This window comes from Chiloscyllium plagiosum, chromosome 32 (assembly GCF_004010195.1).
Source record: "Chiloscyllium plagiosum isolate BGI_BamShark_2017 chromosome 32, ASM401019v2, whole genome shotgun sequence".
In the NCBI taxonomy this organism is placed as follows: Eukaryota; Metazoa; Chordata; class Chondrichthyes; order Orectolobiformes; family Hemiscylliidae; genus Chiloscyllium; species Chiloscyllium plagiosum.
The window spans coordinates 17,717,062-17,742,576 of record NC_057741.1 but is presented as its reverse complement, the minus strand read 5'-3'; the positions used below and the strand labels follow the sequence as shown (position 1 = coordinate 17,742,576).

At 42.4% G+C, this 25,515-nt stretch overlaps 1 protein-coding gene across 3 annotated transcripts in view; it reads left to right on the top strand.

Annotated features, from left to right (window-relative positions):
* LOC122539369 (alpha-1,3-mannosyl-glycoprotein 4-beta-N-acetylglucosaminyltransferase B-like) overlaps positions 1–25,515 on the top strand; it is a 247,271-nt gene that overhangs the window by 108,806 nt on the left and 112,950 nt on the right. For all 3 annotated transcript variants that reach the window (XM_043674129.1, XM_043674130.1, XM_043674128.1), the window contains exons 3-4: positions 4,700–4,840; positions 24,005–24,138. In XM_043674129.1, coding sequence (XP_043530064.1) covers positions 4,700–4,840; positions 24,005–24,138 — 275 coding nt within the window. The remainder of the gene's footprint in view (positions 1–4,699; positions 4,841–24,004; positions 24,139–25,515) is intronic.

The window sequence follows — 25,515 nt, the reverse complement described above, 5'->3', positions numbered from 1 at the left end:
ACCCTCCTCTCTGACCTGTCACCTCCATCCCCACCCCCATTCACCTATTGTACTCTATGCTACTTTCTCCCCACCCCCATACCCCCCTCTCATTTATCTCTTCACTCTGCAGGCACCCTGCCTCTATTCCTGATGAAGGGCTTTTGCCCGAAATGTCAATTTCCCTGCTCCTCGGATGCTGCCTGACCTGCTGTGCTTTTCCAGCACCACTCTAATCTATACTCTGGTTTCCAGAATCTGCAGTCCTTGTTTTTACCTAAATAGATACAAAACTGACTGTCATAGAAGACAGAGGGTAGAGGTGAAAAGGTGTTTTTCAGAATGGAGACTGTTAACGAGAAGTGTTTCACAGGGATCAGTTTTAGGTCTTCTGTTGTTTGTAGTATATATAAATAATCTGGAGGATATTGTGGGTGGTCTGATTTCTAAGTTTGCAGATGACACAAAAATTGGTGGACTTGCTGATAGTGCCAACAATTATAAAAAGATACCACAGGATATAGATAGATTGGCAACTTGAACACAGAAACGGCAGCTGGAGTTTAATCCAGACAAATGTGAAATGATGCATTTTCGGGGGTCAAACCTTGGTTTGAATTGTACTGTAAATGGCAGAACCCTGAGGAACATTAACATACAGATAGATATGGGCATGCAGGTCCACAGTTCCCTAAAAATGGCAATGCAGGTGATCAAGGTGGTTAGGAAGGCATACGGCATGCTTGTTTTCATTGGCCGGGGCAGGGAGTACAAACCATGTTGCAGCTACATAAAACCGTTGTTAGGCCACATTTGGAGTATTGTATGCAGTTTTGGATGCCACACTACCAGAAAGCCATGGAAGCTTTGGAGAGAGTGCAAAGCAGCTTCACCAGGATGTTGCCTGGTCTCGAGGGCATTAGCTACGATGTAAGGTTAAAAAGATTAGGATTGTTTTCACTAGAAAGATGGCAGCTGAGAGGAGACCTGATAGAGGTCTACAATTTTATGAGAGGCATAGATAGGGTGGACAGTCAGAGGTTTTTTCCCAGGGTTGAAGTTTCAATTACAAGGGTGCGCATGTTCAAGGTGAGAGTGTGGAAGTTTAAGGGAGATGTGCGATGGAGGTTTTTCATGCAGAGAGTGGTAGGAGCTGGAACGTGCTGCCAGAAGATCTGGTTGAAGGAGGAACATTGATGACACTTACGAGGCAACTGGATGGTTACATGAATAGGGAGGGAACAGAAGGATATGGACCAAATAAGGGCAGAAGGTTTGTTTTTTGGTTTAGTTTGGGCACAATGATCAGCACAGTCTTGGAAGGCCGAACAACTTGTTCCTGTTCTGTACTTCTCTTTTGTTCTTTTGGGTTCCTCTTCCATTCTGCAAAATGAGAACCAGCTTTGAACGTGTGCCAGGCAAGATTGACTTCATCGTCAGAAATGAGCTTAACAAAGCAAGTGCTTCCATACAAACAGCATTGGCTGAAGAACTCAATTTGCCTGTCAATTGTAGACACAACTAAGACTACCGGTAATGAAATACTAGAAACCTTTGGGAATTACAGACCTAGAAATAGGATGGCATTGTGCCTTATTTTCAGGCATAAAGCAGGCACCTTTGCAAACAATGTGGTGGATGACAGCTCTCATTAGGAGCTGAAGTGCACTGCCAAACAGATTGGCTCAGGTTTTTTTTGTGTAGCCATCAGTTTCATTTTTGCCTCCCCATCATTCCAAGATACCATAGACTACCCTTCTATTAAATTGCATTAATTTGGCCTCTCACCTCAGCTAGCAACAGTCTGACTGGGAAGGAATTCTGTTTTATCAATGTACAACTATGGGCAGTGTATCATGCACTCGGTTTTCTGGCAGCTGTCACAATTCATTTCCACTCGTCCTCTTTTCTCATCAAAGTACAGCCCAGGAACAGGCACCTTGGCCCTCCAAGCCAGAGCTGATTCAAATCCACTGTCTAAACCTATCGCCCATTTCCTAAGGATCTGCATCCCTCTGCTCCCCACCAACTCATGCATCTGTCCAGACGCACCTTAAGTGGATCTACCATGGCTGACTCTACTACCTCTGCTGGCAATACGTTCCAGGCACCTACCACCCTCTGTGTAAAGTACTTTCCGCGTGTATCCCCCTTAAACTTTTCGCCTCTCACCTTGAAAGTGTGACCTCTCGTTATTGAATCCCTCACCCTGAGAAAAAGATTATCTCTATATACCCTGTCTATACCCTTCATGATTTCGTCGACCTCAATCAGGTCCCCCCTCTATCTCCTTTTTTTTAATGAAAACAATCCTAACCTACTCAACCTCTCTTCATAGCTGGCACCTTCCATACCAGGCAACATCCTCGTAAATCTTCTCTGCACCCTCTCCAAAGCGTCCACATACTTTTGGTAATGTAGCGACCAGAACTGTGCACAGTATGCTAAATGGGGCCGAAGCAAAGTCTTGTACAATTTAAAATGACCTGCCAGCTCTTATACTCAATACCCTGTCCGATGAAGGCAAGCTTACCATATGCCTTCCTGACTATTCTATCCACCTGTGCAGCCACCTTCAGGGTACAATGGACCTGAACTCCCAGATCTCTCTACTCACCAACTTTTCCCAAGGCTCTTCTGTTTACTGTATAGTTCGCTCTAGAATTAGACCTTCCAAAATGCATCCTTCCCCTTTACGGACGGCACGGTGGCTCAGTGTTTAGCACTGCTGCCTCACAGCGCCAGGGCCCCGGGTTCGATTCCAGCCTCCAGTCTGTGTGGAGTTTGCACATTTTCCCCGTTTCTGTGTGGATTTTCTCTAAGTGCTCTGGTTTCCTCCCACAATCCAAAGTTATGCAGGTTATGGTGGATTGGCCATACTAAATTGCCCATAGTGTTCAGGGGTGTGTAGATTAGATGCATTAGTCAGGGGTAAATGTAGAGTAATAGGATAGTGGAATGGGTCTGGGTGAGTTACTCTTCGGAGGGTTAGTGTGGACCTGTTTCCACACTGTGGGGATTCTATGATGAACTCCATCTGCCACGTCTCTGCCCAATTCTCCAGTTTATCTATATTCTTTGACAGTCCCCTATACTTTATGCTACTCCACCAATCTTCATGTCTTCTGCAAATGTGCTGATCAGACCACCAATGCCCTCTTCCAGATCATTTATGGAAATCACAAACAACGCGTGGCTCCAACACTGATCCCTGTTGAACACCTACTGGTCACCTTTCTCCATTTCGATAAACTCCCTTCAACTATTACCCTTTGTCTCCTGTTGGTCAACCAGTTCTTTATGAACCTAGCTAGAACACCCTGCACACCATGTGACTTCACTTTCTCCATTAATTTACCATGGCGAACCTTATCAAACACCTTACTAAAGTCCATGTATATGTTGGTAAGGCACGATCTACCCCGCACAAAACCATGTTGCCTATCTTTGATATGCCCATTCGTTTCCAAAATAAATAGATTTTATTCTTCAGTACATTCTCCAGCAGCTTTCCCACCACTGATGTCAGGCCCATTGATCTGTGGTTACCTAGAATATCCCTACAACCCTTCCTGGACAAAGGGACAACATTAGCAATCCTCCAGTCCTCTGGCGCTTCACCTGTGTTTAAGGATGCTACAAAATATCTGTCAGAGCCCCAGCTATTTCCTCTCTCGTTTCCCTCAGCAACCTGGGATGGATCCCATCTGGACTTTGGGGTTTGTCCATCTTAATGTCCTTTAGCCTACCCAACACATCCTCTCTCCTTATGTCAAAGTGATCCAGAGTAAACAAACTTCTTTTTCTAATCTCAACATTCATCATGTCCCTCTCCTCAGTGAACGCTGATGCAAGACAATCATTGAGAATCTCACCCATTTTCTCAGGTTCGACACACAACCTTCCTTCTTTATCCTTTAGAGGAGCAAGCCTTTCTCTAGTTACCCTCCTGCTTCTTATATATGAATAGAAGGCCTTGGGATTCTCCTTAAGTTGATGTTTTTGCAGGCTTGACTCCTCTCAGGAACCTGGGCACCAGTGTTACAACATGCCTAACCTGAGAGCAATGCTGCCTTAAGGATTGTCATTGGATAACTGCTATTTCATATGAACATGTACATCACAAGCAGAGATAGGCCACTCAAGCCTGCTCCACCATTCAGTAAGGTCATGGCTGATCAGATTACCTCACATTCGCATTTGGCGGCAATAACCTTTCACTCCTTGCTTATCAGGCCTCTATTCATACCTGCCTTAAGTAGTCATTTATGTTTAGCCTTTAGTGGCAAATATTAAAGTGCAGCAGTCAGCAGAAAGAACATACCCTTATACCACATCTTTCACATTCCCAGGATATCTCAAAGCATTCCACAGCCAGTAGGTTGATTTTCAATTATAGTCTTTCATCATTTCATACAGCAAGGTTGCTTATACAAAACATGAGGTGAATGATCAATTATTAATAGTTGAAGGAGAAATGTTGGGCAAGGCATCAGGAAGATTTCTTGCACTTGTCAAGTAGTGCAATGGGGTTTCTTTTCATCCAAGTTAAATCAATGAACAGGCCTCAGGATGCATTAATGCAAATATAGCACCTCTATACAGGATTGAAGTCTCAGCCTACAACCAGAGGCATGGTTTGACTGAAGTTGCTACGTTAAGCTGACATAGCTACTGCAATTTGTTAATATTCCCTTCATATTGGTATCCTTGATTTCAGATATAATGAAGATGAAAGCATTGAACCTTACCAGAAAGCATAATGTTCAACAACCAAATATCTTCTATTACCTTCCTCATCTGATGTTGAATGAAAACAGCCTTCAACCAAAAGAAATGATAGGACAGGGCAGGACTGGAGGTAAGGAACAATCAAAAACATCTAAAACTGCTGCCTCAAATTGCCTGAATTTAAACAAAGTACTCCCTTTAATGTGTTATATGAATGGTTACTTTAAATGGTTTTGTTTAAAGGTTCCACAGTATATTTCTTAAATCTTCTTGTAATACTTAACAACTGAGCAGCATTTGAAAACTGCCTCTCTTTTCTCAATAAATTTTAAAAGCAACCTCTCTATCTTCATTCCAAACATTCAAGTTTTTATTGCTGCTTCCACCTAGACCAGGATAATCAAAACCTTGAATTTTTTGAATGGCAGAAAGTGTACTTTCAATAAAGGAAACAAATAAAGCCAAACATTTCCAGACAGACAGTGCCTTTCATGTTGTCAGGTCATCCCAGAGCAATTTACATCCAATTAAGGCAGTGTAACCACTGTTGTAGGTAACACAGCAGTGAAATGAATTTTCAATATTTAGTTGGATGATAAATATCGTACAGTACTTGGCTCAAGAGGTGGGGTGGTGGGGGCAACGTCCTTACTCTTCTCCAAAATAGTGAGTTTATATCGTGTACTTAACCTCTCAATCAAAGAATGGCACCTTGGCAGTGCAGCACCCTGCTATGTACTGCAACTGAAATGTCACCCATGATTTTATTTTCGTCTCCCTAAAGTTGGACTTGAATCCCTAACCATTGCACCCAAGGGCAGGAGTGCTGTCACTGAGTCACATTATACTGAGATTGTCTTTCTTCAGGCCAAAATAAGCACACAAATATAGCCAATTTGGGAAAGAAGCCCTTGGGGATTTTTTTCTCTGAACATCAATAGCCATGTTATAGAGGTGTATCTTTTCTTTTTGGCCATGTCTATTTAGTTGAGTTTCATGAAGGTTTTCATCATGAGACCCAATGAGATCTCTCGACGTATCTTACCAAGCTCACCTCATTAACTACCTACCTCATTCCTATGGCTCCTTCTTACCGGGTTCTAATTCCACCGCACCACTCAGAAAATGTCCTGTCTAATCAGATAGCCTCTGAAAACTAGCATCTTTGGCACCTGCGGCACATTTCGAAAGCCTGATGTGCACCCGGACGAGCACTGGCATTCTGAAGTTGCCCTGCTCGGGGACCGTCTGTCATTCCAAAGATGTCGAAGAAGGGGAAATGTTGCAGGGATCTGGTGGATGGACTGGTGCAGAAGAATGGTGTCTGTTTCTGGGAGGACTGACTGGTAGAGGAGGCTCACAGCATCTGCCCCTGGCAGCCTTGTTATATTCATCACCCGGGTCAGTGCAGTCTCCATGGTTCAGAGAAATGTACAGCAGTGCAGCAGGAAAGTTGGTGATCTTTTCCACTCTGCCAGGGTAAGTACCACTGACCTGTCTGTGCTACCTCACTCACCTTATCTCAGCTACTGCTCCTACCTCCCCCACCAAGCTTGTCCACTCTCACTATTGCCTTTAACATCTTCCTTCACTCTCTTTTGTCCTCCCTCAATCTCCTTCACCCCTGACTGTGCTTTTGTCCTCTCTGCTGCCTACTCACTTTTCTGGGACACCCCAACACCTTTTGCGCACCTCCATCAACACTAACAGTTGTGCCACTCACTTTCATCTCATTCAAGCCATTCATTTCACTAATTCCTGGAGAAAACAGAGTTGAACAGGGCAAAAGAGCCAGGATCGTTGGATGGCTGTCTAACATGAGGCTCCTCACCCTGATGGAGTGAGTCTTTTCCTTTGTATCCAAGGACATACAGGTCCAACACCCTCAGGGTCTGCCGGAGAGGTGCACCATTGCTTCAGCCATTGGTCCTCAGGACTGAAGGCATGGCAAGTGACAGAGGGACAGGAAACGTGGCTCTCACTCCAGATATCCCTTCTTCAGAAAGAGACAGGGCAATACGAATGGCTCCAGCTGCAGGAGGAACCAACATGTCCCTCAGACCACCAGGCAAGCTACTTAATTGTCTGATTGTGCTAATAGTGTGCATGGCTGGGCAAAGCATGGCTGGGATGCTGTGAGGGTGCAGTTAAGTGCTGAGTGAGTGAGTGCTAAGAGAGTATGTGAGTAGCCCTGAGATGCAGCCTGCTCTAATCCATGAGCTGAGTGTCTAGCCCTTTCTGCAGAGTGTCCTTCCAGCAGCTTTTCAACTCCAATTGCTCGTGTTCCCTGAAATGTGGGTCTCAACCTCTTAAATGTCCTGCAAGTGGATCAGAGAAATGCCATAAGGTTTGGTGATGATTGGATGCCAATATCTATGGACAAAGGATGTGAGCAGCTGCTGCTCTTGAATCATTTCCTGGGATGCTAATGCAACATGGAGGCTCTTTGCAGCTAGCAGCAAGCTGAAGCCACCAAGTACCCACTCTGGCTTCCAGGTCAAGAATTCTCGCCATCTAGTTTGCTTTATCTTGCTAGTAGGTAGGAGGCTGCATATTAAAGAGATGAGATCTGCAGTTCATGAGATCTTAACCCCCACCCCTCCCCCCCCCACCTTAATAGGCAAACCAAATCTCATCTCAAAGCCCAGAATGTAGTTAAAAGTGCAGAGAGTTGGTCTTGACTTCAAAATAGGCCTTGCTGAAATTCTCACATGATTCTGCAACACCTCTCACAATAGCCAACGTCATTGTGGCCCCGATAAGGTGAGATGTGAGCATACCCAAGCTCTTCATTCTTGTGCACTCCCTTGCTAGCAGCTGAAGTGACTCAATATCAGGAGGTTTCAATCTGCTGAGCTGTGTTGATATCCAAACAAGACATCCAATGGTTCACTACTGCAATGTTAATGCACACACACACACACACTCCTCACGTGACTGATCATAAACCTTACACTCAAGTCCTTCTTCTGCTCCATACCCTTTATCCTGCAGAGTGTGAGCATGTTTGCCATTGTCCCAAGACAGAAAATTTTCCATTTATTTGTATCACAACTTTCTCAACTTGTAACAATTATGAAACATTCCCTAAAGTGTCCTTACTCTCATAGTGCAAGGACATTGCACCACATCAGGGAAGGATTAAGTACCTGGATGCTTTGTTCCAGTGATAGTCACATCTTTAAAATTAGGTCATTTTAAATTAGTCTGTGGTCAGACACTGAAGGGTCAGACCATAGATGAAATAGGTATGAGAACCCAGACTTACAGTTAAAGAGCCTCAGCCTCTGAAATGGTCCAACAGTTTGAGATTCTTGCTAGCTGTGCAGATGAGTCTGGGGACTTGCAGGGAGAATGAGTAACTGACCACAGCATATTGGTACAGGGAGGAACCCCCCGGGGTGGATATAGAAATGAGTCAGTTGAGTGGACGTTGTAATTCAGGGGATACAGGATTGGGGAGATAGGCCTTTATTTCAAAGTAAGGAACCATAATGTCAAGTTGAACCCCTGCCAAATCCCTCCCCATCCCTACATACACGCACACACACACGCACGCACACATATGCACACACACACGTGTGGATGCACAGGTGCCTTTATTTCAAAGTTTAGATTTTTTTTGTTAAAACTATACAAGACCGTAGTCCGACCATAGCTGGAATACTGTGAAAAGTTGTGGACCCCTAATCTAAGGAAAGATATATTGGCATTGGGGGGAGTCCAGAGGAGGTTCACTAAGCTGAAATCAGAAATGGAGGGGTCTGCATTATGAGGAGAAGTTGAGTAGGTTGGATCTGTACTCATTGGAATATCGAAGAATGAGGAACAGCCTTATTGAAACATTTGAGACTCTTAGGAGACTTGACAGGGTACATGCAGAAAGGTTGTTTCCCTTTGTGGGAGATTTGAGAAACAGAGGGTATAATCTCAGAAAAGGGGGTTGCACATTTAAAGCAGAAATAAGGAGGGATTTCTTCTCCCAGAGCGTAGTGAAGCTGTTACAATCATTACCACAGATGGCTATAAAGATTGCATTGTTAAGTATATTCAAGATAGAGACAGTCAGATGTTTAATCAATAAAGGAATCAAATGGAAAAAGCAGGAAAGTGAAGTTCAACTTGACCAAATCAGCCATGATCTCACTGAATGGTGGAGCCAGTATCCCAACACCAAGTCACCCTTAATTAACATGTGCAGAGTCCTTAACACTGATCCATCTCCCTCAGAGCCAGCACTCATAGTGAACAGACCCTCTGACATTTCTGTTTATATCAGTCTGCCGAGGACTGCCTTATTGGACCAGATTAACAGTAACAATCAGGGAACTCAGACAGTGAGGTTAACCTAGCTAACCTACTTACAATCTCTGCAGACTCAATGGACGAAATGGCCTTTCTCTACTCCTACAACTTATGGCCTTTAAATATGGCAGCCTTGAGTGCACACTCTTGCATTTGTCCTTCTTATTGGACAACTACTCATTCTCCCATCAATCAGACACAAAATGACAATTTAATTGTTTCTTCTTTATTTATGCATCAGCTCCTTGCTGATAAATAATTAACTTGATAGGAAACATAAAAAGTGTGTCTTAACTTCGGAAAACCTAAGAAAGCTGCTTGGCTTGCCATCTGAAATGATCCATTCCTTGTTTGATAACGCTCATGTCACAAGAAAACCAAGATGTAAATGGAAGTAACAGCATGTTATAGATTGAAGAGTTGGCTAGTTGAATATAGTTTTAAAAGTTGCTTTGATTTTGTTTTATCCCCACATCATTATGTTCACTTTGTGAGTGGAACACACAGTGCAATAAGTACAGTCCTAATCATGAAGGCCAAGAAGAATGTGAGAGTGTATTCAAACTTTCAATGAACCTCAATAACACAGTTACAGCAGAAACAGGCCATTCGGTCCCTCAAGCTTATTCCACTATTCAATTATCAGATCAGTGGCGATCACATTTATTTTCATTAACTCTAAATCTTCCAACACCTTAAAATATCTATTAAGCTCAATCATAGTTGGAAGTCACAGTCATAAAGCTTTATAGGATGAAACGAGCCCTTCAGCCCATTCTGTCCATGCTGTTTGAGTACAAGGTCCAGAATTCCATCAGTTCTCCTGTTGAAAGAAGCACCTCCTAATTAACTTCTTTTACACTGGAGTTAGTGAGATTTAAGTGCCAGTTTTGATACAGTATGGAGTCTGCTGAGCAAACTTGAAGCTTCAGACAGCTGAACAAGTTCCCTGTTCATAAAAATAGCATGTCAACCTCCATGATGGAGTGCAAACAGTTAGCCAGGATTACAATTCTTCATCATTACTCATTAATCCCAAGTGGAAGGAGTGTATAAAACCTTGATTATAATTCAGATCACCCACTGAGAATGAGAAAGGGTTGAGTAAATTTTGGATTTACACACTGTTCAATTTTACTTTCATTTAAAGCCAACAGGGTATAAATTTGGCCAATGTGAGAAATGGGCTCTAAATCCGACAGTTTAGGTTAAAACCAAGACATATGGATGTCCTCAGCAGGCAAGAAATTGGTGGTGGTGGCAGGGACACTGAAAATGTAATCAGTGCTGATTCTTTATCCTGGGATAGAGACTGTATCCTGACAGGTGAAAAATTTGCTGACCATTAATCTCTTTACTGTGAGAAAGATGTTAAAGCAACAGAAGTTTCAATATTGCCTTAAGAGAGCTGAAGTGCATTGCAAGGCATTTTAGCCACCAAGTGTTCCAAACAGGTAAGGGGTGGGATTCAGTTCCCCTCTTTTTAACTTCCCGTTGATCAGTCACAACAAATTTATAACGCAGTTAGCTGGGAAATGCCAGAGCCAATTACCATGCTTTACATGAGTGAAAGATAAGGGAATGTTTTTACCCACTGACCTGAAGAAGAATAAAAATATAACATGAAACACATACACAAAGACAGGGTAATGAATTTAAAAAGAAGTGGTGGGAAGTTATTTCATAGGAATAGAAAAGCAGATGCAGTTGAAAGTTGTTAGAACCTTTGAGTTGAGAGTGTGAAACCTGAGTCCACAGCTGTTTAACTGTTGTTGCCTTTCCTCAATTGTCGTGAAATTCGAAGAAGTGAATGGTCATTTTCCCAATATGCTTTTTTTCCCCTGGGTCAGTGTACTTTATGAGCAGGTTGTTCAAATTGAGGGCAGACAGGTGACAGATTACTGTAAATGTCCTGAGCCATCAGTTTCAAGAGCTTTCCCCATCCTAAAGAAAAATCCCAACAACTTACTTCACCTATCTTGAATGTAGTGTCAGCCATCTTCTGTAGTTACTGTGCAGTTGACTTTCAATCTGACATGTCAAACTTCTAGCGTTGTTTCAGTGTATGTGTCTTCCAGGCTCTGCTTCTGACAAACTTATTTCATCCTATCCTTCAAGTTCCCTGTTTTGTGGGAAAATGTCTGCTGACGTGCTCAAAATGTTCTCTGTGAGCATGTGCACCCAGTACCCCTGCCAGTGATGTCATTCTGTCCCATTCACTCATATTTGTTGTGCTCTTTTGTGCACCTCCATGTTTTTACTGGCAGTGTTTGACAAAGGGTGCGCATAGACAACTTTCCACATGGATGATGTGAACCTTTCAGAGGTGTCAGATGACACAAACTGTGTTGCTGTTCTGTGGCCTCTAAGACCCTCAGCCTGCACCATCCCATTCAAATCAATTCCTGAACTATTAATGTCTCCACTTTCACTCAGCCAGAGTTAGCATGATCCATTTGAACCTCTCCCTTCCAGAGCTCCCAGTCACTTCCCATTCATAATGGTCCCAATTTACCATTATAATTGCCACCATACTGTCACCAATCCCTCTCCCAACAACCCAGGACAATGAAGACTATCCCTAGACTAGAGTTGCCCACTTACTAGGGCTAGAAGGTTGCTTCATGATAATCTCCTTAAACATTATTGATCAAGCTCCAAGACTGACAATAGCCCATCTCCCAGAGAGATTTTGTAAGATAGTCCTGCCTGACTGTGGCCCAGCCCTAGATTGATATCTCGACTACATCCTATCTGTAATGTCTGGACTGGCTGCACTTGACCTACAGGACTGATTGTGGCCAATTCTCCAATTTGCAAAGACCTAGATTCCCAGATTCCGGTAGGTCCAAGCACCTGATTGACCATGGCTAACCCCTCTGGACTGGCAAAGGACAAGCTCTTTGACTGACTGGCAGTACTTGTGACGATGAATGTAGTTACCCTTTACCCCACAAGGGACTGTTTGCCTTTGACTTTTACATGCTTGAAACACATTTGGTGTCTGACTGGAAGATAGACAGTTCAGTACTCCCCACCATCACAAGCTGCCTATCTTTTCCTCTGCACTAAAAAGCAGCAGAAAATGCACAGTAACTGGCAGCTTGTAACTAAACAGTAAAGACTCTGTGTGCCACGAAAATAATGTGAGCCACATAGAAGCTGCAGTCTTCGAGTTATATTGATTGTAATGAGGGCAGTCAGGTGGCCCTTATAAAATGGGAGTACCCTGATTGGGACTGTAAATCTGTCCCAATCAGGGAGCCCTGGCTGACAGAGAAGAACAGGAGTGTCAGATATCGTGTGCATTCTGAGAACTGGCTCTGAGGGTGCTGAATCAAAGTCAAGGACTCTCCACGTGTAAATAAAGGGTGACTCAGCGACAGGATACCAGCCTCTGTGGAATTATTTCATAAATCACTGCTGAAGTCAGTGAACGTGCATGAAGAAAGCAATGTGGAGTATACAGAGACTGGCAGCCTTCCATTGGGAGATAAAGTGAGTGTGTGCTAAGAAAGCAAGCTAAGAGCCAAAGGTTGCAGGTTGTGCAGATGCATGAGGTACATTTGTCCCTCCATATAAACAATCTGATGGAAGCATGCAAGTCAAAGGAGTCCGTGAGCTCCAAACTAAAGTTTTGAAGGGTTGAAGTGGTATGTGAGTTGGTCTAAGAGCTGGCAGGCTGGTGGTTTTCTTTGACATGTGGGCAAAGGGCTGAGGAGGATACTGGCCATGGAAAAACAGTTAGTGATATTTCAAATTACTTGTTTCTTAAGTTGGAAGCGCGAGAAAACAAAAAGAATTAATGGTAAATTCCTGCCCAACACTGGCATGGATGGATGGAAAATCTCCAATCTGCAGACACACAGCTGGGAAGGTAAGCAAAGGGCCATCTGATTTATGTAATCACATTTTAAAAGCTTGATATTTAATAAGCAATTTCATTCTCCATTAGGAGACAGCACACCCCATGACAGTACATATTGAAAAGACAGATCTAAGACTGCAAACTGCTACATGTTTTAACTGGAAGCACAAAGTTGGAAAGTCCTGACCAATATTTATCCCTCAATCTCTACCCATTTCACTTTGATGCCGTAAAGTAAATGAAGTAATGCTGCCAATGCAGGCCCAGAAATCTATCCATCATCTCTAAGAAGCCAATAGAAATATAACTGCGAGGGAAAGAGGCTCCTTCATGTAGACTGAAGGATTAACTGTATCAATGCTGCTGAGCATCTGCATAAGGAGCCATGTCTAAAAGGGGTCATGAAATAACTTTAGCGAGCAGAATTAAGGAGAATCCAAAGGCCTTTTATTTATATATAATGGCAGTTATCCAATGACAATCCTGGTGGCAGCATTGCTCACAGGTTAGGCATGTTGTAACACTCGTGCCCAGGTTCCTGAAAGGAGTCAAGTCTCCAAAACAACATCTAAGGAGAACCCCTAGGCCTTCTATTCATATATAAGGAGCAAGAGGGTAACTAGAGAAAGGGTTGCTCCTCTTAAGGATAAGGAAGAAAGGTTGTGTGTCGAGCCTGAAAAAATGGGTGAGATTCTCAATAATTACCTTGCAACAGTGTTCACTGAAGAGAGAGATATGATGAATGTTGAGATTAGAGATAGAAGTTTGTTTACTCTGGATCATGTTGACATGAGGAGGGAGGATGAGTTGGGTAGGCTAAAGGATATTTAGGTGGACAAATCCTCAGGACCGGATGGGATCTATCCCAGGTTGCTGAGGGAGGTGAGAGAGGAAATAGCTGGGGCCCTGACAGATATCTTTTTAGCATCCTTAAACACAGGTGAAGTGCTGGAGGACTGGAGAGTTGCTAATGTTGTCCCTCTGTCCAAGAAGGGTAGTAGGGATATTCCAGGTAACTGCAGACTAGTGAGCTTGACATCAGTGGTGGGAAAGCTGCTGGAGAAGGCACTGAGGGATAAAACATGCTTTTATTTAAAAAAGAATGGGCTTATCAGTGATAGGCAACATGGTTTTGTGCAGGGGGATCACGTCTTACCAACTTAGTAGAGTTTTTTGAGGTAGTGACCAAGTTGATAGATGAAGGAAAAGCTGTAGATGTCATATGCATGGACTTTAATAAGACATTTGATAGGGTTCCCCATGGTAAACTAATGGAGAAAGGGAAGTCACATGTTGTGCATGGTGTTCTAGCTAAGTGGATAAAGGAGTGGTTGAGCAACAGGAGACAAGGAGTAGTAGTCGAAGGGAGTTTCTTGAAATGGAGAAAGGTGACCAGTGGTGTTCCACAGGGGTCAGTGCTGGGGCCACTGTTGTTTGTGATATACATAAATGATCTGGAAAAGGGCACCATTGGTATGATCAACAAGTTTGCATATGACACGAAGATTGATGGAGGAGCAGAAAGCATAGAGGACTGTCAAAGAATACTGGAGGATAGAGATAGACTGGAGAGTTGGGTGAAGAAGTAGCAGATGGAGTTCAATCCAGGCAAATGTGAGGTGATGCATTTTGGGAATTCTAGTTCTAGAGTGAACTATACAGTAAATGGAAGAGCCTTGGGAAAAGTTGATGAGCAGAGGGATCTGGGAGTTCAGGTTCATTGTACCCTGAAGATGACTGCACAGGTTGGATAGAGTGGTCAAGAAGATGTATGGTATTCTTGCCTTTATCGGACGGGGTATTGAGTTTAAGAGCTGGCAGGTCACGTTAATATTGTACAAGACTTTGCTTTGGCCGCATTTAGAATACTGCGTACAGTTCTGGTTGCCACATTACCAAAAGGATGTGGACGCTTTGGAGAGGGTGCAGAGAAGGTTTATGAGGATGTTGTCTGCTATGGAAGGTGCTAGCTATGAAGAGAGGTTGAGTAGGTTAGGATTGTTTTCATTAGAAAAAAGGAGATTGAGGTCTACAAAATCATGAAGGGTATAGACAGGGTGGATAGAGCTAAGCTTTTCCCAGGGTGAGGGATTCAATAACAAGAGGTCACACATTCAAGGTGAGAGGAGAAAAGTTTAAGGAGATACATGCAGAAAGTACTTCACACAGAGGGTGGTAGGTGCATGGAACACATTGCCAGCAGAGGTAGTAGAGGCAGGCATGGTAGATTCATTTAAGATGCATCTGGACAGATGCATGAGTCAGTGGGGAGCAGAGGGATACAGATCCTTCGGAAATGGGTGATAGGTTTAGACAGTGGATTTGGATCGGCTCAGGCTTGGAGGTCCGAAGGGACATTTCCTTGGGCTGTACATTTTCTTTGTTTTTTGTTTATCTAATCATATGGGACTGGAACTTAATGGAAAAAGACACTAGTGAAGGCTTATTTTTCCATGCATATGTATGTACTAGTTTGTACTAGTTTTGTGTCCAGTTTTCATCTGTACCAAGCTCCCAGAAACTACAAGAGATACTTATACTTAGTGGCAAGAAGTGACCAGACCAAGAAAAACAGTGTTGAATGACAGGGAAAAGCCTGAGGAGAATCCCAGCTGTGGAGAGCAGTGGGTAAAAGGTTTCAAAGCCAGTCCAGCAATCAGACTGGGGAGAGGTAAACCAGGAGGACAGCCCAGGAACCAACATGGACAGAACTGGAGAAACATCAGATCAGGGTGTGCAACCTCCACGCTACTTCACCCTAAAACCTTGCAAAAGGTAGACAGCCCCAGACAGTTCAAGCATAGCTGCTTGGCAGTAACCTATGTGAAACCATTCAACTTTGAGCATTGAGCATGCAGAGCTGAAAGAATTGAAAATGCACTGCAACTGCAAGCAGGGGAAAGACTTGTTTATCCATGGCTCCCCGTGGCAGTTCTAAGTCCCAAAGGGAGTAGGAATAATCTGCTTAAACTTCTGCGGCTGTGTTGGCAAACATAAGACAAAATCCTTAAAGCAAAGAAGTTCCACACAAATGGCACAAGCACCAAACCACCACCAAATGATAATATCATTTAGAATGAGAGCCAATACATCACATGAGAACCACAATGAATGTCCTTACGGACTTTAAATTCCATCCAGGAGCTGGCATCACAGTTCTTTTTGTTGGGCATAAATAGCTTCAAATAAACAAAAAAAAACCCTAGAGCCTTCGTTCACCAAATGCCAAGGTCCAGGAGGAGCCAACCTAAAGTCAAAGGTCATCTTCATATCATCTTAAGATAGAAAGACTTACAAATCTCAGAGATGCTGGATTGAATTTTCTCAGCCTTTGAACATTGTGGGCTGTGACAAGTCAGTTGGGAAAATGTGGTGAGATCAGAAAAATTCAATTCTTGCTTTTGATTTTACACCCAAGGTTTGGAGGTTGAGATGAAAATCTCACTCATGAGTAGTGAGTATCCTATTTGCCACATTTACACCTCATTAGTGCCTAATCATACCTCGTGTATGTTCAATTTCCTATTCTCCTGTGCAACAGAGACAAACTAAATACTGACAATTCTCAACATGACAGTCAGAACTGGCTGCTCCAACTTGTTGCTTGCTCATCTGACGCTCCAGCTTGGGCAGCACCCCTAACATCTCAGGTTACACCCCATGAGCAGTGACTGCCTGTACAATAGAGGTTGGCTTCGGGCATGCACAGCCTTATATCACCATAGCACATTTCAGACTAGCTTGGAATACAGTTTGCCCGTTTGCAGTGCACCAATACCTTTATACTGCACTGCTGCTGCAGGCCACTTTGCATACAGGGACAGTTAGCTGTCTCGTGCATTGGAACAGAATTCAGTGCAGGGTTCTTAGCTTGCTGTTAGTTCTTATTCACTTTGCACCTACTTGGATATTTTCAGCATTTCTGCCTTGCCTTTTTGCTTATTCCTGTATCCTTCAGAACTTACAGGTTCACTGTACCTCTGCCTTGCCTTGCCACTTTGCATAGACACAAACCCAATCAGTTTGCCACTGTGATCAGTGAGAGGGAGGTGATATTTTGCTTTCCAACACCAAGCTATACTAATCCAAAGATGTGCGGGTCAGGTGAATTGGCCATGCTAAATTGCCCATAGGGTTAGGTGAATTAGTCAGGGGTAAATATAGGGTAGGGGAATGGGTCTATGTGGGTTACTCTTCAGAGGGCTGGTATGGAGCTGTTGGGCCGAATGGCCTGTTTCTACACTGTAGGGAATCTAATCTAATCAGTGCCATACTTGCAGCATGTGCCAGCAGCTTGCATGGCAAATACATTGCATGTGCTTTGACCAAATGACTCTATTGTAAATTCCAAGGGGAGTGGCCTTCACTTGAGTCAAGGAGAAGGGTTGTCAGTCAGGGAATCCGAGCACAATAAATCGAGGATGTTGTCTAATATCAGGCCAGAAGATTAAAAGTGGTCAATCAGGCATTAGAGTGGGTAAGGTCAGGAGTTCTGTACCATTGCAGTCCAAAGAGTGGGCCACGGTCATCCTGCAGTTCCAGTGCACCCAGACAGGGCATTAATAGCAAATCAATCAGGGCTGAACAGGATCAGTCAAGGGTCTGATCATTCATCAGTCAGGGCTGTCTATCCAAGTTGGTCAGAGGGTTGACCATGGTTAGCCATGAGCAATGATGCGGTGTTATGCTGCGCTGTGTGTGAGGGAACGAATAGCACTCCCTCAATATGGATTCTAATATGGTGTGATGCTGAGGATGGGTTGGTTGCTTGTGTTTTACAGCTGCAGTTACAATGTCTGTTGATCAGGCAAGCGATGATGTAAAGTAGCTGGATAGGGTGCATATCTTGAACTTCTGAAGGATAGTATGATTGCACAACAAAGTATGGCACAGACACTAATGAAGATGCTCAGAGAATAAATTTTAAATGAATGGATCCTCAACCTCAAAAAAACTTTCTGCATGTTTGGAGGGCTTAGTAAAACCAGCCTAAAGACTATCTATGCAGATGTTGAGGGACACTAGTTGTAGGAGGATGTCAAAGTTATCGAGTTGTACAGCCCAAAACAGACACTTTGGTCCAACTCATCCATGCTGACCAGATGTCTAAATTAATCTAATTCCATTTGCCAGCACTTGACCCATATCCTTCTAAATCCTTCCCATGTGCAAGTAGAATGTAGAGATACAGATTTTTGCAAGACATAGATTAAAAAGTTCAATAGATTAGTGCTCTAACAGGAGCTATGGTGCATTTGTGTGAGGAGTTGTGTCATAATAACACAGATGTCAGTCCACACGGGAATGAAACCTGATAAAAGAAAGCACTGGGGAAGCCTTGTCTTATTATCCTACTGCAAATAGTTTTAGTGTTAATTAATCTTATCAGTTTGCACTAGTCTTGTCTCCTGTCCTCTGTACCAACTTCTCAGAAGCTACCAGTAATGTTTATACATTTCCTTTTGTTGTTGTAAACAGATTCAACACACTAGCTGTTGGAGGAGGGACAGTTGCATATCCATAAATCTTATGCATAAAGAGATGTTTCTGTGGTTCATCTTTTGTGCAGTGACACAGAAACCACATTTAGCATCAATAGAACTAATTGTATCTGAGAACTGTCTGTAACTTAAGTAGGGCCTTAAAGAAATCAAGGAAAGTAATATGGGAACCGATTGAAAATCCCAGAAAATGGATTAAAGTGCAACTTTGTGATTCAACAGCTTAACCGATGTATTTATGTACAAGGCATTGTTACTCAGATTCTCAGATTTACTTCCGTTTGTTAAGCGCATGTCATGAATACTGTGATGGCTTGATAATACTCAGGGCGAGCATGATGATTTAAAATGGCTCTTTTCTAGAAACTGTGATTGCCTTGTCAGTCAGAGAATTTAAACTTTTCAGCCTTGTAATGACTGACTTGTTCTCATGGATTCTGAAAAATTATTCTTATAGCAGTATTAGTTTTAAACATACAAACTTATAATCATGGAGCCTATTTCAACATTAGAAACACAAATAAGGTTTGACAACTTTTCGTTTATTACGACTTCTGCATTTTGAATGCTGTCTAAACATAACCCTTTGAAGCAGAGAAATCAGACAAGTGCTGAATGGGTGTCGGATTCTTTCTGTATCCAAGTACAAGGTCTTCACTTATGTTACTGCACCTATGTAAATGTTTCTCTTTCTCCATCACCAATTCTTAAGGCCTCTCTAAAGAAAATTGCTTACATAAATCCAAAATTCTTGGTAGATTTATGCTGCAGATTCACAACCATTGCAGTCTTAAATTATTTCACACTGTCTGACCTTTGATGCCTGGTGCTCAACGTGACACAGCCACATTCAATCCTGCTCCTCTTAATGTTTTTTACTCCCTGTAATAGTGAAGCCATGGATTGTCTGGCCACTATGGAAGTTGTCATGATTTGGAAAATATTGTAAATAAGGGAGGCAGTGATCTAATTCTCTTCAGCCAGACACACAAAAGAAGTCTTTATTTCCTTATTGTTTGAATGTATTTCTGTTTAAGTTTTACAAAATTAGTATGTCAATGCTGGGTCCCCCCACCCAGTCAAAATAAGTGGACTGACTAAAATGAGACTGAAGAAGATCAAATTTAACTTTTTTTATTATTAGAATGTGAAACAGTTTGAGGTACACATAAAATCAGCTTTTTTTCTCCTGGAAGTGAGGGAGAACCAGCATCTCCTAGTCTCGCCTGGAAAGCAGTAGAAGTATGAGCGATTTCCCTATTAGACAAGATGAATAATTTATTAGATTAGATTAGATTACTTACAGTGTGGAAACAGGCCCTTCGGCCCAACAAGTCCACACCGCCCCGCTGAAGCGCAACTCACCCATTCCCCTACATTTACCCCTTTTACCTAACACTACGGGCAATTTAGCATGGCCAATTCCACCTGACCTGCACATCTTTGGACTGTGGGAGGAAACCGGAGCACCCGGAGGAAACCCACGCAGACACGGGGAGAATGTGCAAACTCCACACAGTCAATCGCCTGAGTCGGGAATTGAACCCGGGTCTCTGGCGCTGTGAGGCAGCAGTGCTAACCACTGTGCCGCCCACTAATGTGGAATAAGAATTCCTAAATGACAAAAGAAAAAGCTTATTCCTGCCACTGAACAATAAACCTTTGGAGGGAGGGCTTAGTGAGTACAGCCTACACCTTTTACACTTTCAAAGTTGGAAGTCATACGACATCAGGTTATAGTTCAACAGGTTTATATGAAGTCACAAGCTTTTGGAGCACTACTCCTTCGTCAGATAAAGGAGCCTGATGAAGGAGCAGCCCTTGGAAAGCTTGTGATTTCAAATAAACCTGTTAGACTAGAACCTGGTGTCATCTGACTTTGTCCACCGCAGTCCAACAGCAGCACCTCCACAACAAAGATTCAACCCAACCCCATATCTTTGAATGCTTCGTTTCCCTCAACTTAACATTGAATAAGTTTAGAAAGTGTCTACTGAACGTCATCTCTGAAACAAGTTGACTGTACCAAATTAGTTGGTCTGCCATTCATAAAGTTGGACTTAGTAGTAAGGCAGATCAGAGATTTGGATGCAGAGTTCAGTGCTCCCAATGTTTCCAACAATTCAATTTAATCATCAGAAGTTAGCAATTGTTCACCAAACAAAGGATTTTCTGATCTGTAGTTCCATCGAACAAATCTGACAAAATTTGTGTCTGTCCTAATTTTAGTTTTGTACAGAAAATTTCACTATAAACCTCTTGCACTTTAGCAAAATCAATATTAATTCTAAAAAGACAATGTATCACTTCTGGATTCTTCACTGGGCTAGAATCTACAGGATGTTATTCAGAACCTGATTATCCATAGATTTATTATTTAGTCATCTATTTATCAAGCTAATAAAAAAAATTATCCAAGAATAGTATGCCAATAGTATTAGGTTAGATTAGATTACTTACAGTGTGGAAACAGGCCCTTCGGCCCAACAAGTCCACACCGCCCCGCCGAAGCGCAACCCACCCATACCCCCACATTTACCCCTTACCTAACACTACGGGCAATTTAGCATGGCCAATTCACCTGACCTGCACATCTTTGGACTGTGGGAGGAAACCGGAGCACCCGGAGGAAACCCACGCAGACACGGGGAGTACTGGTGCATCAATTTCCTTCCCTGTTGGATTAGATTCTATGAGCACTTTCTTCTGATTGATTTTTTTTTCAGTTCATTTATTCAGCAATCATAATACCAAGTGTCTGTTCCACAAAAAGATTTCGGCACAAGCACATTGAAGTGGAAACATTTTATACAAAGATACAGCTGCCTTGGCATTTACCTCACTATGTACTTCTGATGATAAATTCCAGCACATAGTCAGCACAGAAATACTTGCCATTGTGGGAACATTAATATTCCTATCTCAGCGTCCAGTTGCTGCAGTATTTTATCCATCCGGTGTCCTACAACCTTGACAGTAAATGCATACTCCATCACCAGGAGGCTGAGTCACATGCACTTGCTTCCTTATCCACTGCTGAAACTCACGGATGATCTCCATTGTGAAGGCTACATATACAAATGCACAGGTCAACCCTGGATTTATTGTTAAATTTGATCTTACTCTTCAATTTGTATTTACTCAGAACACCACCACCTGTTCCTGCCTTATGTAACACAAAATTACTGAGGGCAAGCTTGATGATTTTGGATATCTCTTTTTGTAGAATCTGATTTTGTAGAATCTGTGATCATGCTGTCAATCAGAGAATTTAAATTTCTCAGCCTTGTAATGATTGACTTGTTTCCACTGAATCTGGAAAAACTACTTGTTTCACAGTATTTATTTTAAACACAACCTTATACTCACGGAGCCTATTTGAACATTATACTCATGGAGTCTATTTCAACATTAGAAACACAAATAGGCTTTGTCACCTTTTCATTTAATTGAACAAATCCATTGTTACTTCTTCTGTGTTTTGAATACTGTCTAACCATGACCCTTTGAAGCAATGAGAGATCAGACAAGTGCTGAATGGATGTCGGATATTTTCTGCCTCCAAATTGCAAGGCTAATGTTACAGCAACTATGTAAATGTTTTCTTCTTTTCATACCAATTCTTGAGGCCTCACTAAAGGAAGTTGCTTGTGTAAATCCAAATTATTGGCAGGTTTACACTGCAGATTAACAACCATTAGAGTCTAAGTTTATTTCACATTGTCTGACCTTTGAGAGCAGTAGTGAGGAACCATAGATTCTCAAAGGTTTAGGTTTAATTGAAGCCCAGTGCTCAAAGTGACACAGCTATTCAACCTGCTCCTCTTAATATTCTTTAATCCCTGTAATAGTGGAGTCACAGATTATCTTCATCACTGATTCTTCAATTATTAGAGAATCAATGGGAATAGCAGTCACAGAGTTATTCTCCCATAGAGTTTAACCAGTCATACAGCATGGAAGCAGACCCTTCAGCCCAACCAGTCCATGCCGACCCTAATCCCAAACTAACCTCTTCTGCGCGTGGCCCGTATCCCTCCAGAATTTCCTTTTCATGTATTTATCCAAATATCTTTTAAACATTGTAATTGTATCCACATCCACCACTTGCTCTGGAAGTTCATTCTACATGCGAATCACCCTCAATGTAAAAAAATTGCCCCCATGTCTTTTTTTTTTAACTTTCTCTCCTCCCACCTTCAGAATATGCCTCCCAGTCATGAAATCTCCCATCCTAGGGAAAGAACAACTGCTATTAGCTTTGTCTATACTCTTGGTTATTTTATAAGCTTCTATAAGGTCACCTCTTAATCTCCTATGTTCCAGTGAAAACATCCCAGCCTATCTTTATAATGCAAACCTTCTGTGTCCGACAACATCCAGTGAGTTCCCAAACCTTTATCACAGATGTGCTTGTTTGGTACTCCAAAAACACACACAAGCTGGTGATGGATAATATCCATTTCCCATCATTCTCTATTCCAACATCATTTAAATATTTGAATAGGTAAAAATGAAGAACAAAAAAGATATTGAATATCACACAGAAGGTGGTGTGTGTATGGAATGAGCTGCCAGAGGAAGTGGTAGAGGCTGGTACAATTGCAACATTTAAGAGGCATTTGGATGGGTATATGAATAGGAAGGGTTTGGAGGGATATGGGCCGGGTGCTGGCAGGTGGGACTGGATTGGGTTGGGATATCTGGTCGGCATGGATGGGTTGGACCGAAGGGTCTGTTTCCATGCTGTACATCTCTATGACTCTGTGGCTGTATGCTTAATATATTTTCATGTTAGTTTCTACACTTCACTGCCCGTATTTGTCTTTGGCAAACCCCACTTTTTCCTCACATCTCCATAACCCAACCCATATAGCCTTCTAAGAGAGACAAAAAAGGGACAAACTAGGAAATGGTTACAGGTGGATTGCCCTGATATGAGGGCAAGAAAGTGGACAGGTGAGTAATTTCACAGCATATGCTATCATCACTGCTCCAAGCTGCTCCAAGCATAGTTTGCTGCAATTTTTCAGTTGGGCTGTGGTTCCCCTTTGGGGATGGCTTGGTGGCAGTTGCCTTGGATGATCTTGAATGGGAGAAGAAGTGTTAAGGTCTGGGGGCAGGGGTTGTGAGTGCCCCAGGCAGACTTTGAAGATTTCTGCCTCCTATCGGGTCATAGGTGCAACTACAGTCCAACCTGTCGAAGAGTTCCTCAGGAATTGGCCCCCAGGCATTCATAGCCTGACTACTGTTGTTAATTGGACTGCCAGCATATCTTCTGGCCACCATTTGGCCAATTCAGGTAAAATCAGTCAGGACCTGTATTTGGGACCTGATCCCATTTTCAGTTCTGGCCCAGAATGCAAAGCCTTTCCCGGGTGTCTCCAAATAAAAGGCAAAATTGTGTACAAATAGATAACATTTTAAATTCCGAGTAGAATAAAAATTGAATTAACTCTTTCCATTAATTTCAGGCATGAAATTGTACATGTTACTTCTGTTCAAAACTTCAAATGGCCTTAAATCCCTCACCTATACCATATAACACTTGCCTAACTTGTTGTTGAATTTCTAGTTGTGATGTTCACTCCTTCACTCACCAGTTCTCTTCTCATTTTAGCCTTGCTGGTGATGGGCGTACCCACAGTAAAGAGAGAATCACAAACTTACCTGTTGGACACACTGAATTCCCTTATTTATGAGCTGTCTCCAGAGGAAAAGAAAAAATGTGTAATAGTTGTATTCATTGCAGAGGTCAGTCAAGCTTTAAATTCTATTTCACCGAACAAAATGTTAATGTCAAAGTCATTCTCAAATGGACTAGTAAACTTTGCCATCATTAACTTTTAATATTCTTGAGATCTGCTAAACATTTTAAGTGTATTCTTGAAGTTGTAAATGAATTATTGTTGTTTGTCATGGCGAATGAATAAGCTCCACAACTGTGTGTTAAATGGAATTTAAGAGAGGATAATCTGTTCCATCAGAGTTAATTAAAACACAGAGCAAGTGATTCTGATGAAATGGATTCACCTGAAACATTAATTCATCTTTGTTCTTTTCAGAAGATTCAGGGTATGAAAAAATAATCCAACAAACAAGGCATTCTGCAAAGCATCTCATGGCAAGAATATTTTGTGGAACCTTGTAGTAGACATAAAGGAATGTATGTCTGCACAGGGGCTGGATTCATATTCCATTGGAAGTGGTAAAGCTTTTCTGCTTTCCCATATTACATTCCATTTTCATTTCTCCAAAATAGGTTTGCAATGAGTCTTGCTGGGAACCCTGTCAGATTGGAGAGTCTGAGGGGTCCTTAAAATAGTGTGAAGATGTTCATAGCACACAGATACAATTTATCTTTCCCTTTCCATTCCAACCTTGTGTTTTAGGCCTTAAAACTACCTGGTTATAGCACTCTGGTAGCAGTCGTGGTGACACTCAGAAAGCCTTGCTGCATACAACTATGCTCCTTTCTCTGTGCTATATTTCAGCACAAAGCTTGTTGGGGGATTGGCTTGCATAGGAAAATACACCCATCCTTACCTCTCTAAAATATCCAGTATAAACAGATTTGATAGGCCCTGTAATATCATGTGTAGATCTTTGGAAAGCTCAGTAGAGCCCACTAGGGAAAAGGCAATACTTGATTTAGTACTGTGCAATGAGGCAGACTTGATAAGGGAGCTTAAGCTGAAGGAACCTTAGGAGGCGGTGATCATAATATGATTGAATTTACTCTGCAATTTCAGAGGGAGAAGATAGAATCAGAGGCAACGGTATTACAGCTAATTAAAGGCAACAACAAAGGCATGAGGGAGGGGTTCGGTATGATTGACTGGGAGAGGAGCCTAGCAAGAAAGACAGTGGAACAGCAATTGCAGGAGCTTCTGGGAGTAATTCAGGAGACACCGCAGAGATTCACCCCAAGGGAAAAGAAGCATGGTACAGAGATGATGAGGCAACCATGGCTGACTAGGGAAGTCAGGAAAAGCAGAAAAGCAAAAGAGTAAGCATATAATGTGGCGAAGGGCAGTGGGAAACCGGAGGATCGGGAAGCTTACAAAGTCCAACAGAGGGCAACAAAAAAAAAGTAAGGAGGGAGAAAATTAAATATGAGGGTAAGCTAGC